This window comes from Cucurbita moschata, unplaced genomic scaffold, assembly GCF_002738365.1.
Source record: "Cucurbita moschata cultivar Rifu unplaced genomic scaffold, Cmos_1.0 Cmo_Scf00008, whole genome shotgun sequence".
Classification (NCBI taxonomy): domain Eukaryota; kingdom Viridiplantae; phylum Streptophyta; class Magnoliopsida; order Cucurbitales; family Cucurbitaceae; genus Cucurbita; species Cucurbita moschata.
The window spans coordinates 2,969,712-2,985,617 of record NW_019268524.1 but is presented as its reverse complement, the minus strand read 5'-3'; the positions used below and the strand labels follow the sequence as shown (position 1 = coordinate 2,985,617).

General features: G+C 35.2%; 2 protein-coding genes across 4 annotated transcripts; one reads left to right on the top strand and one right to left on the bottom strand.

Moving 5' to 3' along the window:
• Nucleotides 1–1,404: 1,404 nt before the first annotated feature.
• On the bottom strand, nt 1,405–4,750 carry LOC111446098 (receptor-like protein kinase HAIKU2). The gene is made up of 2 exons (XM_023084759.1): nt 2,040–4,750; nt 1,405–1,960 (listed from the first exon to the last, which is right to left on the bottom strand). Exons 1-2 carry the CDS (start codon nt 4,576–4,578, stop codon nt 1,614–1,616), a joined length of 2,886 nt encoding a protein of 961 aa, XP_022940527.1. The 5' UTR covers nt 4,579–4,750; the 3' UTR covers nt 1,405–1,613.
• A 7,035-nt stretch (nt 4,751–11,785) lies between these two features.
• LOC111446651 (probable beta-1,4-xylosyltransferase IRX9H) lies at nt 11,786–15,682 on the top strand. 3 transcript variants are annotated; one of them, XR_002711125.1, is made up of 5 exons: nt 11,786–12,954; nt 13,888–14,137; nt 14,236–14,449; nt 14,676–14,812; nt 14,986–15,682. XR_002711125.1 is itself a non-coding variant. In XM_023085544.1 (4 exons), the coding sequence occupies exons 1-3, from the start codon at nt 12,149–12,151 to the stop codon at nt 14,404–14,406; spliced, it is 1,227 nt and encodes a 408-aa protein (XP_022941312.1). In that variant the 5' UTR covers nt 11,786–12,148; the 3' UTR covers nt 14,407–14,449; nt 14,676–15,678. The 3 variants fall into 3 exon arrangements, 1 of the variants encoding a protein (XP_022941312.1); XR_002711124.1 differs by having other exon boundaries at nt 14,922–15,678; XM_023085544.1 differs by having other exon boundaries at nt 14,676–15,678.
• Nucleotides 15,683–15,906: the final 224 nt, after the last annotated feature.

The following is a 15,906-nucleotide window of genomic DNA, read 5'->3' as shown; positions in this document are numbered from 1 at the left end:
TTCTCCAAGAAAAAATAAGTGGGTTTCTACAAATATTCTTATCCTCATGAGTTGGATTTTTATTTTTATTTTTTTATTTTAATATATATTAATTGTTCTGTCTTTTTGCTGCTACCTATGATTGAAATAGAGGTGATTTTACGTGTACACCCTCGATAATTATTTATTATTATTTTTTTAAATAAATAAAATTTACCTCTACATTATTTAAAAAGTGTTTAAAAATGTTTTTAGAAAAGAAAAACGTTTTAAATAAGGCATTTTTCTTTTAGTCCAATTTTTAAATAAGATTTAAAAAATAGGAAATTCCGTGTTTTTAGGATTACGTTTGTAGAATTAAAATATTATCATATCATTAAAAAAAAAAACAAGACCACATTATGGAATACACTTTAGTGGGCATTATCCAGTGGGCCCCACACAGTTTAAAATGTATAATTGTTACATCATTTACTAAAATTAGCACAAATCAAATATGAAATTATTATTTTTATTATTAAATACAATATATGACCTAAGAATCTGACCAATTCAAACCACAAGTCGAGTTAGATTTTTTTAGTGTGGGTTGAGTTAAATTTTAAAAAAATGGAACATTCAAGTGATGGACCAGTCGATTCAACCAACTAAAAATAGAGTTATAATTCAACCAAACCCAACGATAAAATTAAGAATATTTAAAGTTGGTAATTAATGTTTGTGATGGATTGTGACTAATATTTTAGTTATGAATGTAACATGTGGATAAATAATTTTTTTTAAATAATTAAAAAAAAACAACTTAACAAAGGAAAATACAAGGTTGGGTTGGGTTGAGTTGCGAACTCTATTTGGATTACACGAGTCATCAATCCAAAAGATTTCTCCAACCCAATCCGTGTTCATCTCTATTCTCTTTTATACTCTGTTCACACGACAACTAAGAAGCCGAGCAATAGTTAAAAAGAAAACGAGCACATGGTTAGCCTGTGCTATACATCGGTACGGTTCGAGTCGGTTTTAAGTGGTTTTAAAAGTAAGAGAAATAATTGGAGTTTTAGGAGGGAAGAATTGAGTGATGCGGCGACTGAAAGGCCGCGTCTCTCAACGCATTATGTAAAGCAAATTAAGCAGTGATTATTGTTTTATAATATTAAAATATAATATCTTAATATATTATTTATTTATTTATGTCCCAACTAAAATCTCAAAATATGCTTTACAAAAGTCAAATTCTTTCTTCCTTTTTCCTTTTTTTTTTTTATAAATATTATTATTATTAAATAAATCATTTACGATTTATAATTTTGGATAATTTTGGATGTTCGGGATCGGTCGATATGCAAGGAAGAATTTCCTACTCGACGCCATTGAGTCGAGCTCGAGAGAGATATCAACCACTCAAGAAGGGTACGACATAGCGTGTCGGATCTCGATCAGGTAGCTTCTTATTCCCAAAAGACATAATGTACAACTTAGAAATCACCCAAGCCCATGATGGTGGCCCATGGTACAATTCAAACAGGCCCAACAACATTAATGGGCCGACAGAAAAACTGGGCCGACATGATAGTTTAGATTAGTGGTAAGGTTTAGACACTAATGCGGTTGCTAATTCCGTATTAACAGTCCCATCATTTTTTGCTAATTGTAATTCCAACTAACCCACAAGGTTGGGCTTCTTGTAGCATTTGGACCACGCTTCTCATTGTCGGTCTCGATGTCGGAGCCCTGGCTGTGCACAAAATCCCAATTCTCAGGACCTTTATGGCGTCCTCTTTAAACATGTCTCCGAGCCTTGAGTCTACCAAGCTCAATACCCTTTCTCTTGTCTTCAAATTGTTTGATACCCATTCCACTATGTCCTTGTTCTCCCCGAACTCCGCCTCGATCGCCTTCTTCCCGCTCACCAACTCTAACAACACGACCCCGAAACTGTACACGTCGCTCTTCTCGTCGACTTTGTACGTATACCCGTATTCTGTATGAATTAATTTGAATTAATACAACTTATAGTAATGACGGGATGAAAGAATGAACAGTAGGGCGAGTGAGTTTACCTGGAGCGATGTAGCCTGGGGTGCCTGCGATGACGTGGGAGCTCTCGGTGAACCCACTAGCTTGAAGCATTTTGGCTAGGCCGAAATCTGCAATTCTTGGCTTTAGAAATTCGTCCAAGAGTATGTTACTGGCCTTAACGTCTCGGTGGATCACTGGTCGGTCGCAGCCGTGATGAAGATACTCTAACCCTTTTGCTGCTCCGATGGCGATTTGGTATCTTGTTTCCCAATCCAATTCCATTTTTCTGGATGTGTGGAGTCTGTCCCATAAGCTTCCGTTAGGCATATATTCGTATACTAATAGGTTTGAAACCTCACTTGTAATGCTGCAGTAGAGCTTCACCACGTTTACATGTCGGATTGAGCTTAGAGTCTTCACCTCTGAATCGAATTCTGAGGATTTCGTTCTTTGTTTTTGGAGAATGGGGGACGAGCTTCGGTTCCTCCTCTTGTCGTCGTACGGATTGGTGTTCCATATATGCTTCACTGCGAACTCTTTCCCGTTCCCGACGGTCACTTTGTAAACGTTGCCGGAACCTCCTTTTCCGATTAGATTCTCGTCTTTAATGGAATTGAGAATCTCGTCCTCTGTAAATGACATTACGTGGAAGGATTTTAGGTCCCACGATTCCTCTTTAAGTGACCAATCTCTGTGTTTTTCACTCTTTTTCAACGTTATGAAGCACCATACTGTTATGCTGAGAAGAAGTAATCCAACGGCGAAACAGATAACAAATGTACGAACGTGCTTGGAATCATCGGATCTCTGTGAACATCGCTGTAAAACGCCATCAACATCACTACAGAGGCCAGGGTTTCCGGCAAAGCTTTCTTTGTAAGCTCCATTCACAAGCAATTCTGGCACTGGACCAGTTAACTGATTATTGGAAAGATCGAGAACACTCAACTTCAGATGCGAAAACGTCGAGGGGATTTCACCAGAGAGGGCGTTATTGGAGAGATTCAGAGAATTTAGAACCGCAACAAACCCTAGAGACGAAGGGATTTTTCCTGAGAACAAATTTTCCGCAAAATTGACGATAGACAAGGAATCACACGAGCCAATCGTCTCCGGAATCAAACCATAGAATCTATTGCTATGCAATTCGAGGCTGTCGAGATGCTTCAAGTCACCAATAGTTGCCGGAAGTTCACCAGAAAACTCATTATTGCTCAAACTAACTTTAGCAAGAGATTTCGCTTGCGAAATCTCCAACGGCAAACGACCAGATAATCGATTATTTTCGACGCGTAATTCCGAGAGAGCCACCGCCTTCCCAATATCAGAAGTGATCGAACCTTCCAATTGATTTGATGCAAGATCAATTATATTCACATTCGGCAATGCCCAAATCCCAGACGGAACAACACCGGTGAGCGAGTTCTCACTAACTCTAAATCGCGTTAAAGTTGAGCAATTACCGTAAGTCGCCGGAATCTCGCCGGAGAAATTGTTCTGAAGAATGAGAAGCTTCTTCATCGTCCCTTTCTTACACATATCCGGCGGAATAGATCCCGACAAGAAATTTTCAGATACATCAATGTAATCAAAATCCGACCAAGAACCAATCGATTGCGGCAGCGGACCAGTAAGCCGATTACTATAAAGCGAAAGATCCACCAGCGACTTGAACTCACCAAGCTCAGCCGGAACACCGCCGGAGATTTCATTATCAAACAGTTGCAGAGAAACCAAATTCGTCAAAAACCTCACCTCCGACAAATCCCCACTTATAAAATTCATCGAACCATCGAAATTCTTCAGCCGGGTTAGGTTTCTCAACCCCGCCGGAAGTTTCCCCGTCAATTGATTACCGTAAAACTCCAACTGCCATAGATTCTGCAAATTCACAATCTCCGCCGGAATTCCCCCGGTGATGTAATTTTCCGAGAATTCCAAACTCCGAAGCTCTGTAAGATTCCCAATAGCCCTCGGAATCTCCCCTGTTAAGCTGCAATTCGACAAGTAAAGCCATGTGAGCTTCTTCAAAGCTGTGACCTCCACCGGAAATGTGGCGTTGTCGAAAGCGTTATCGCCAAGGCTCAACTCGATCAGCCCAGTAAAATTCTCGACGGATTTCCATGGGAACTTCCCGGAAAACCCACTTAAATTCAAGTACAGATACTGCAATTCCGTCAAAGAATGTATGTCGGGGAAGGACCCAGAGAAGGAATTGATACCCAGATCCAAATATTTCAATTTGACACACTTGTTCAAGCTCTCCGTTGCTCCGCCGTGCAAGGAATTCGACCCAAAAGCTAGCTTCTCCAATGATTTCAGTTCACAAATGGCATCAAATGGAAGAACCCCTGATAAACCCCTTTTGGAGAGGTCAATTCCGGTGACGAACTCGTCGGAATTACAGGTGATTCCGGTGAAGTTGCAGATGTGGGTTTCGTGTCCCCAATTTTCGAACACCTTGGTGTTCGAGCTTTGGAGATTGATTTGGAGTTCGGTTAGGATTTGACGCTCGTCGGACTTGATTCCGGTGAGGAAGCTCAAGAGAGAGAGAAAACAGAGGAAATGTAGAGACGACATGTCGGGAAAGTCGTCTCTTGTTTGGTCGGAAATGGAAGAAGAAGAAGAAGAAGAAGACAAAGAAAAAAACCGACCGACAGTGAAGCAAGTTGCAGCTCGGTGACAGAGCCTACAATGGCCGAAACGGTGCGTTCATATTGAACGTTCCAACTCTCCACTGTGCAAAACGCTTAAGAAGCTTCCATTTTAAATTGGGTTATTATTATTATTATTATTTATTTATTTATTTTTATTGCAAGACGTGACTTAAAGAAATGAAAAGGGGAAAACGACCAAAAAGATTATAATTTTCATAAATTTTCTCATCATAATAATTGATACAACCCTAAACCCGAACCCGAACGTCACTTAATATTTGAAGAATCTCATGAATTGAAAAGCCGGGATCGAAACTATTTCAGAGTATTTTTCGACCAAAAATGCTTATTAATTTTATCAAATATAAACCTTTCTTCCAAAATAGTTTAAAAAATATTGGTCGGGTTATATATTCATATTAAAATTAATATTTATTTTATCTTCAAAATAATAATTAGATTAAAAAAAATTGTATGACAATGATATAAGACGAGAGTCGCGTATCAAATTTGTTATCATTTTAATTTTCTTTTTACTATTTAAAAATAAATAAAAGAGAAGAAAATAGGGATTTAAATTTTCTTAATTTATTTACTGTTGGAAAGAGACAAAGGAAATTAGAAAGTGGGGTCCACATTCGCTGGAGGCCGCCATCGTTGACGATCATATCTGTCTGATGTGCCTTACGTCCCTCCCAGCACGTGCATCAAATTTTTTTATTTTTTTAAAATCTCCATTGTGCTTCATTCTGTCCTTTTTTTTAATAATAATAATTTATAATAAAGGCAGAATTACATGAGAATATTCATAATGAAAAATAAATTCAATCTCCAATCCCAAGACCACACGTGTCATGAAATGAGGTTAATTTCCGTATTTTGCTTTAAAATTTAGGTAAATTTAGGTGTAAATTAGATATGGTGAGAGAAAATGAAAAATTACTGAAAATATTTTGTCTAAATTAATATCTACTTACTTACCCTTTGGGAACTCGACGGTAAATATTTAATATAAATTTTTCACAATTTATATTAAGATTCTCAAACTAATTTTTGAAAAGATAGTCTTATTTTTATGATTTGACAAATGACGTAACAGTTTTTTTTTATCGGACAAATGAGATAATTTATTCTTAAAATATTTATCTAAATTCTTTTTCTAAAATATTTAAATCAGTTTGAACTATTGACATATTTTTATTATTAAAATATATAGATATTTATTTTTAAATTCTACCGACAATTAATTCATATAATTATTGGACTTGACCGGATTGAACTAGTAATGATATTTTAACCAGTATTTTTATTACAATATGCGAAAAATTATTATTATTTAATCTATATAGATACACAATATTTTTAATTAAGTCTATTTAAATGATGGGCAGAAAAAAAAATATTTAAATTTAGGTTGGACTAATAACATTGGAATTAAAATTTGTTTTTTAGGTCTTTTTTTAAAGAAAAAAGTGGAAATAAAAAGAAAATAAAAGAAAAGTGAGAGGATAAGACGAGAAATTAAAGAATTAAATCCACATATTAAAAGTAATAAAGTTGTATAAAAAAAGGCATTAAAGATATTCAAATTTAGGTCTTACTCACCATCCACTCCCACTTCAATAATTGAAAAATTCTAATCACTAAAACCTTTCAAGTATTGCTAAATTACTATATTGCCCTTGCTGTTTTATATCACTTTTTCAATTTTTTTTTCTATAATATTAATTATAAATTACTCCTTCGTCGTATCAATCAAATATATTTTTATTTTGTTCCTCACGCAACAATATTAGAAGAATCAAAATTTTCGTAACATCGTGAAGAAGTGGCGTGATGGTAACTGTGTTGTGTGTGAGGTCGTTGTCACTATCGCTTGTCGTTATTGGAGCTAGAGTCGTTGCCATTAGTTACAATCAGGGTCGTCTTCATCGCTTGGAGGTCACTATCGTCGGATTTGATACATGCATGAGAGAAGATTATCGTAAATATGGGAGGCGAAGAAAGGTAAAAGATAAACGTTTTTTTTTTATAAAGGGGTAATAGGGTAATTTCATGGCCTCAAAAGTCCTATTAATCTATAAAGAATAAAAACCCTTCCAAATGTCTTTCTTACCCCTATATTTTGTTGCATTTTTTTACAATTATATCCCTAGTATATTTTTTAAAAAAAAAACACTAAATAAATCGAAATAATGTTTATATTTTTGTTAAGCCATTTATAATATTCTAAAAAAAAATTATAATCTTTATTGGGTTCGTGGATTAGATTAATATTCTCATAAAAATTTATAATCTTTATCGTAAAGTTGTTTGTGGGTTAGATTGAGTCGGACTATAACATTTTTTAATCGAATTTTTTTTAAACCCAAACAATTATTATTAAAATAAAGAACTGATCCAAGGATTAGTTTAAATTATTTGAATTATTTCAAAATTTTGTTTGCGATAAAAGTAACCTATTTTTAAATATCTAATTAATATTTGGATCTCAATTTCAATATATCTTTTGAAATACTATATTTAAATAATAAAACTTATTTATAAGAGGAGTTGAATAACACTAATAAAAAATAAATAAGGAAATAAAATAAAATAAATATATGTATAATTATATATATTTTAATTCATCTTAAATTAATTAATTTCATAAAATTTTCATTTATTTAAGACATTCTATCCATTTAAACTTAATTTTAAAGACATAATTTATAAATCTTTGAAAATATCTTCAACATTATCGAACATAAAACAATTTTGTAATGTAACTCGTTTTCTTTAGACGATGATAAGATTTGCACATTTTTTTTTTCTCGATCCACAAAAAAAATCAATAATTTTTTTTTAAAATTTATAATCTAAAGTGAAAATTGAAATTAAAGTTGTAACGGCCAGATCCACTACTTGTAGATATTGTTTTTTTTAGCTCGGAGAAGGTTTTCACACTCTTATAAAGGATATTTTGTTCTTCTTCCCGAACATGAGACATCATAATTGAACTTTAATATAATAACGTGGAGTAGGCAATGATTTGGATGATTAAATGCTTATGGTCCACTGCATGGCTTATTTAATTTATCCACATTTTTCAGTGTCTTGTCTTTTTGACCAACGCATAACTAGTTGACCAATTGGGCTATCTCATTCTCAACTTTCTTCACTACTCACCCATACAGAATTAATTTGTGGCTATTAGAAGAAAAAAACAACCACCGTCCGATCAAACAGGAAAAAGAAAGAACGGTGGTGATGGAATACATCGAGATTTTGATCACGACACATAGTAGTACAACGTTCGTAATTTGATATGTTATTTTATTTTACGACAAACAAATGAAGAAGATGATCTCATTACTCCACTACTTAACTTTTGACTACTACAAAATAAAGGGTAAGAGAGAGAAATTATTATTTTTATATAAAGTAAGCTGGTTGGAAGTGTTTGTATGACCCATTAACCCAGCCAAAGAGGAGAACAAATCGCTCTTTATAAGGGTGTGGAAACCTTTCCTAGCAAATGGGTTTTAAAGCCTCGAGGGGAACCCCGAAGGGGAAAGCCCAAAGAGGACAATATTTGCTAGCGGTAGATCTGGGTCATTACAAATGGTATCAGAGCCAGACATCGGACAATGTGTCAGCCTTCTCGCTGTTTCCCGAAGGGGGTAAACATAAGGTGGTGTGCCAGTAAGGATGCTGGCCCCAAAGGGGAGTGGATTTAGGGGCGGTCCCACATCGATTGAAGGAAGAAAAGAGTGCCAGCGAGGACGCTGGCTCTAGAAGGAAGGTAGATTGTGATGTCCCACATTGGTTGAGGAGGAGAACAAATCACCCTCTATAAGGGTGTGGAAACCTTCCTGCAGACGCGTTTTAAAGCCTTGAGGTGTGCAGTGCATATTAGGGCGTCGGGGTGGTGGTCGGAGGTTGAGGGCGGCTGACGGCGTGGTGTGGTGGCGGAACGCGCACGGTGGGGCAGTGTCGGAACATTCCCGCGCGCTCGCCCGCCCCGCCCTTGTGCTCCAGCGCGCGCACCCCCCGCCCCAACCTGCCCGCATGCTCCCGCGCGCGCCCCATCCCACCCTGCCCTCAGGCTCCAGCGCGCGCCCCATCCCACCCTGCCCTCAGGCTCCAGTGCGCGCGCACGCCAAAGTTGTTGGAAGGGTTGGAATTGGCTCCAAAATTTGAGAGAACTCGCTTTTTTTTCAGCAAGTGTTCAAGTTTGTTTTTACTCGAGTTAAACTATTACATTTGAGATAATACACACACCACACATTGCGTGGTAGCTTATTGTCACTCATGCTCGCTATCTCCAGCCCGAAGGGAAAGCCCGAACAGGAAAATATTGGCTAGCAGTGGATCTGGGTCATTACATCATATGACTCATTATCCCGACCAACTTGGATTATCTAACTCAAGCCATAAAAGTTGGGTTAGGTTAGATTTTTTTAGTTTGAATCAGGTAAAAAGCCATAAAAGATGGGTTAGGTTATATTTTTCCCGTAAAATTTCTTTAACCATGAAAAATAGGGTTACAATACAACCTTACCCTATTTCTAAAGAGATAATATTTAGTGTTGTAACTGATGATCAGTTTTTTTTTTCTTTTTTTTTGTAAGCATGATTTTTAAAATATTATTTTTTTAAAACAACCTAAGTTGTAAACTTTATTCGGATTGTTCAGGTCAGAAACTCAACCAACTTAAAATTTCAGATCGATTCGGAAGTGTTTTCCAACCTAATTTAATCTGCTTGCACTATGATAATTGGATAATCACTCGATTTTTAATTTTTTGTTTTTAAAAATTAAAATAATAAATATTATTTCCATTTAGGATTTTTTTTTATTAAAATGAAAAAAAATATATATTATTTTATGTGGCACACCGATTTTGCAATACTTGAAGCCTTTTTAAAACTTTATTTTTACACGTGCTCAAGCATTTCTTTAGGGGCTTTAGGTAGTGGATTTTGTCCCTTCAACAAAATAAATATTATTTTTTTTCTTAAAGTAATTTTAAATAAAGAATTTCATCTTTAAAGCTTAATAAAATCCCAAAATAAATAATAAAAAAATATTTAGTGCAATTGGGTCACTGAATTAATTGCATTATTTGGCCTTTCCTAACTTTTTATCCTTCACTTTAAAAAAATATAATAATAAATAAATAAAAGAAACTAAAAGTCCTCGACCATTTCATTTGGTTCGTCCACTTCCTTTGGTAAAAGGAACTTTTTTCTTCATGATTTGAGACCCGAACTTTTTTGATTCAAAAGATGGATACTTTATCATAAAGATGAGTTCGAATGCAACGTAATCCAGTAAAGATAGTCTGTCCCTAAATTTAAATATAATTTAATATATACGATACTAATTATCCAATATGTAGATCATTACCTCTGTTCGTTCGAGTAATTATAAATTATTTTCAAAATTTCGATTTAAAATAATTTTTTAAAATGATATAAAAGTTTAATAAAATTGGTATTTAATTGAATTCAATGTTTGACATTAGTCGGAGTCTTGTTCTTATCTAAATTTTCTTCAAAATCTTATCCATTAATTACTTTTTTACTTTCTTTTTTTAAAAAAAGAGCCATTTTAATACTGTTTATTTCAATTCTAAATTGAATAATGTCGAGCTTTGATTTGTAAACGAAGAGGACACGTGGTCCCTGTTATCAACAAACTCAAACCGTCCACGTAATTAAAAATTTTAGTTTATTATTATTATTATTATTATTATTTTGGAGTTTAATTCAAACAAACAAATTAAATATTAAGTACGACTTCCACTAATTCCGTAAAAATAAATAAAAACTCTTAATTCTACGGCTCTTTTATTGTTGGATGAAAGTTCCACATCGACTAATTTAGAGAATGGTCATGAGTTTATAATCAAACAATACTATGAGTTTATAATCAAACAATACTATCTCATTAGTATGAGACCTCTTGAGAAGCTTAAAGTAGAGTGTCGAGAGCTCTAAATTTTTTAATTTTTTAATTTTTTTAATTTTGATAATTGTTACCCAAAATCTTTTTAAAATGAATAAAATAAAAACTAGTGTCTGGATCACGGAATGGGCCTATAACTTTGGGCTCAAGCCCATGAAAGATATGAAGTTATGGATCTGAGACTTGGGACGACAATAGTTATGGATCCGTAGCCCCTTCATTTAATTATTTTGAATTAATAATTTGTCTTGTTTTCATTAATAATAATAATAATAATAATGCAATGGATTATACAATATTTATTAAGAAATTTATTTGAAACATTAAATTGGTTGTCGTTTTCATCCAACAAATTTACAATGAAAAACATTTTTTTTTTCAATTAATTATTTATAGGAAGTAATAATAATAACTCACCAAACTTTCATTCTTTTTTCAATGCCCAATTATTCTACAAACATTAATTTATTGAATTAATATATAATTTTTTAACACATTGTTCACGTGTAAATTTAAATACAATGTACTAAGAAAGTGGGTCAAATTTGTGGGGTTTAATGTTGTAATCTTATGCTGAGATTTAAAGTAACTATAAGGTAATTAATGAACTGCGTGGCTATAAATTAACTAATTAATCATTAGTCAACTATAATTGAATAATAATTGGAGTTACTGGTAAGTAATTATTAAGATTCCGATATCAGTAAAATTCAATAGGTCAAAATATTCAATAGATCAAAATAAATAATAAATAATAATATATTTAATATATCAAAATAAATAATAATATTCTTGTCTCTGTCTCCACTTAATTTTCTTCATTGTCTCTGTTTTTTTTATATAAAAATAAATAATAATATTACTTATATATTATAATATCTAAGACTTTGTGGCTTTAATTATAATATTTAAGTTCGTTTGTAATATTAAATTTTGATTTTTTTTAAAAAAAATTAGATTTCCATTGTTGAGGATTATTGGAAATGAGTCCTACATTGGTTAATTTAGTAAAAAATCATGGATTTATAACCGAGTAATATTACTCCATTGTGAGAGGAAAATGATCCAACGGCCGAAATTAGAGATGTTTCAGAGATGGCCACGTGTTAATGATCCAATGGCCCACAACGCGTAGCTTTTAATGAAGAAAGCCATTGCCCGTCTGGAGTTGTACGCGCAAGCTCTGCCCACAAAAGAAACTCCCGCTAGATCTTGGCCGCCAGACCCTGCCCGTAATTTCTTCCTCAAATTATCTCGTCTCCTAAATTTTCTGCAAAAACCTAAGCCCAATCTCTCTCCGACAACTGCCTTTCATTTCGGATTTCTCTTCTCATTGCGCTAATTTCCGTTCCTTTGTTGATTCTTTTCCTCTCATTTTCTCTGTTAATCTGTTCTTTTTTGCCAATTAACTTTGCTCTGTTTCTCATCTTCCCGATTCGTTTGATTGCTTCGTTGTACTGGACTTCAGAGCTTTAATTTTCAGTAAAATGTTGTAGATTCATGTAGCGCTACTGAGATTTGCTTCTGTTTTGATTGCTTAATGGCGTCGATTCGGAGGACTCTGTCGCCGGCGTATCCCGATCGGGTGTATCCTAATGGAATCCCGTTTTCAACTTCTTCGCCATCCTCGAAGCTTCTTTCGAATGTTAAATACTCGTCTACTTTCTCTTCTTTTGCCGTCGGAGTGCGGAGATTTATATCTGGAGCTTTCTTGCTCAGGCATCCTCCGAGGAAAGGTAGCAATGTTTGGCGAAGGGCATTCTTTAGATGCTGTGTGTTTTTCTTGCTTGGCTTCTTGCTAGGTATGATGCCGTTTGGCCATGATGGCGACGATATACGTAGGCATGACTTCTCGTTTGAGATCAAGCCGCCGCATGTTAATGCGCAGTTTGAGAAAGATACTCATGGTCTGGTTTGGCGAGAAGATTCAGTTGTCGATTCAGTTAATTTGTCGGTCAAGCCGTCTCCGGAAGTGAATTTGTCTCTCACTTCAGTGCCAAAGAGACAGTTGATTGTGGTGACGCCGACTTATAATCGTCCACTTCAAGCCTATTTCCTGAACAGGTTGGGTCAGGCACTGAAGCTTGTGAATCCTCCATTGTTATGGATTGTGGTGGAGATGAATTCAGCGTCGATGGAGACTGCCGAGATATTGCGGAAAACGGGGGTTATGTACAGGCATTTGGTTTGCACTAAGAACATGACGGACGTGAAGGATAGAGGAGTTCATCAAAGGAACGTGGCATTGCAACACATTGAACGGCATAAGCTTGATGGAATCGTTTACTTTGCGGATGATGACAATATATATTCGTTGGAGTTGTTCGATAGCCTGAGAGACATTAGGTAATTGAAACCAATCCTGATCAATTTACGAATGTGTATTGTCTTGGATATATAGACTAAAATGTTGGATATGCTTTCTATCTACTGTTTGCACGTTTTGTGTTCAAATTTTCTGTTGCATTCAAAATTGAGAACTACTTGATCCATCCGTTTCGATCATTATTGCATTTTCTCGTCCATTTTTTCTCTTTTGTTGTGTGTTCTTGGTTACATGGTGCGTTTTTATTGCCTTTGTCATTGTGGCAGTTTTTTAGCTGAGAAAATAGTGCATATAATTTCGCACCTATATATTCCTACCCGCCCTGGGCTGCGCAACTAATTTTGTGTAATTATGTGGTCATCCTTATCATTTCTGGCTACATCTAAATTGACTGAATTCTTGAGCGTCAGCGACAAAGATTAATAACCACCTCGTTGGCCGTGTTCTTTTACCAATGACAGAACTTTTAAGAGCCTAATTCGTGGTCTTTTCTTTTCATGAGTCAAACTTTGTACGATCTCACTTGCTAATGTTATGTCTTTTCATTAGAAGTTCGTGTTACGGTCCCTCGATCGTTGATTGCGTCGTATAAGTTTCTATAATATGGCTCTTTTTAGCCCTTCCTTTCGCATCACTTCACATTTTCATTAGCTGCCATTTGAAAATGGTTTAGATATTGCTGGCTCTATTACTTCATTACAAGTTTTTAAGATCCGAAGAACAGCTACATTCTTGCTGTTTTTTCGTGAGGAGGTGTTACTAGTTAGGAAAGCTGTCATATTTTAGATTCCCTTCCCATATAATACTCAACTCTTCTTTCTTTTATTTGATAGTTTGAGCTGGGTTTTCTTTTGAGAGACAACCTTTTATCTTAGAAATCCAATTGTGTCCATACCAAAATTACATTTCATGTTTTCTCAAAGACTCCTAATCTTAGTATGCTCATCTTGCAGTCGCTTTGGCACTTGGCCCGTTGCTATGCTTGCACAAAACAAAAATAAAGCGATTCTGGAAGGTCCTGTATGCAATGGAAGTCAAGTAATTGGATGGCACACCAATGAGAAAAGTAAGAGGCTTAGGAGATTTCATGTTGATATGTCCGGGTTTGCTTTCAACAGCACCATCCTGTGGGACCCAAAGAGATGGAGACGCCCTACTTCAAAACCCATTCGACAGTTGGACACTGTGAAAGAGGGTTTTCAGGTACTATATTATGTGCCTTTCCCACAGTTTTTGAAGCTTTCATTCGCATGTATGCAGTGCTATAATTTCATTGCTTGCCATCTTTTTCTTTTTGACAGGAGACTACATTCATAGAGCAAGTAGTCGAAGATGAAAGTCAAATGGAAGGTGTGCCTACTGGCTGTTCAAAAGTAATGAATTGGCATCTTCATTTGGAAGTTCCCAATTCTTTTTATCCGAGTGGTTGGGTGTTTCAGAAGAATCTTGATTATGTCCTGCCAATTAAGTGATTAAACTTTGCCATTGCAGTTTGAAGCTTAGAATTTGATACAGGTAACATCTTCTTTAGGCAAACAGGCTCTTGCAACTTTTTTGTCTACCATTGTAGAATTTAGGGTGTAAAATGAGGTTGGAAAAGAAACTATGTTTTATCTGATATTAAAATGCATATAGCTTCGTCACTTTCTGGACTCCTGAAGTTCATTTAAGTTTATCATCGGTTAATTTCAAACGAAGTTGAAATACAAATGACATAGATCCCATATTTTTTTTATGGCAGTTTGATCTAAATCTGAATTTTGGTGGCTTTTGACTTCCGATTGGATCATTTGCTTTAATTGGCGCTGTTGGTGGTGAAGAGATCCATGGCTAGCTTGGCTTTCAACACAGAGAAATACGAGTTTATCATTTTTACTTGTAAGATTTTTCTTGCATATTCTTTAACAGAAATGAGTTTCGTTTAGTTGTAGAGTTTTAGTGCTTACGTTAGAGGGTTTTTTAATTTTTGAATCTTCAATTGTTACAGCAAAACCTTCCAAATAGTGTGGGGGCAGGGACTATTGTATATCTAAACTCTGTATTTGTTGTAGAACCGGCCGGTGACTGAGTCGATGGGGCCAAATCAAGTAAGGCCACTTTCTGCTAAGGGTAAGACAGTTAGTTTGCAACATTACTATTCCCCATCCACCCTCACTGTTTCAGCACACCATTTCTCAAAATTTGCCAAGGTCCTGTTTTTTCATCTTTTTGTTTTTGGCTACACGTTCCACCAGCAAAAGGGTTCCCCTCCCTGCCTCCCTTCCCCCTCCCATGATAGGATAAATCCATCTTCCATTAGGAAGGTAAGTCTTGTTCCAGGAGGGAAGCCCCGTCCCCCGAGTAGGTTGGGTGTTATGATTAGCTTTGAGTACAAGGTTGAAGGTCTATTTGAAATGACTTTACTAGTGCTTAAAAAGACAGGTCTTTTTGAGCACTTGAAAAGTCATTTCAAATAGACTCTTAAAAAAATTGGAGCTTAATTTTGGAGTTTGTGTGAGAAGGAAACTTTCAACTGCAGTTAAAGAATGACGATGGATTGATAGATTAGTTCTGCAAATTGTGAGATTGGAGATTAAACCTTCTAAATGTTTCTCATATTTAGATATTGTGATTGATCTTAGTTTCATATATGGCCATAGGGTGAGCGAATTGTTGCAGAATTCTGTGTGGTTCTCAAGATGATGAGATGAATTCACAAAGAGAGAATGCCTTCTTGTGGGATATATAGCAAAATTTTATGTTTATTTTAATTCTAAAACTTAAAAAGTTATGTTAATTTGTTGTTAATGATCCAAAAGAAGAGTGTTATGGGTTTAGGTTTGCTTTTTATGAAGTCGCCCTTTGTCTTTCATTTGTGCATCTTTCTTTCGTGCTTTCCCTTGGTCAACATCCAACCAAAGCTATAATACAAAATGAGTTTTTTCTCAATAAAAAATATCTCAATTTAGATAACCAATTAATTAAGTTTTAAA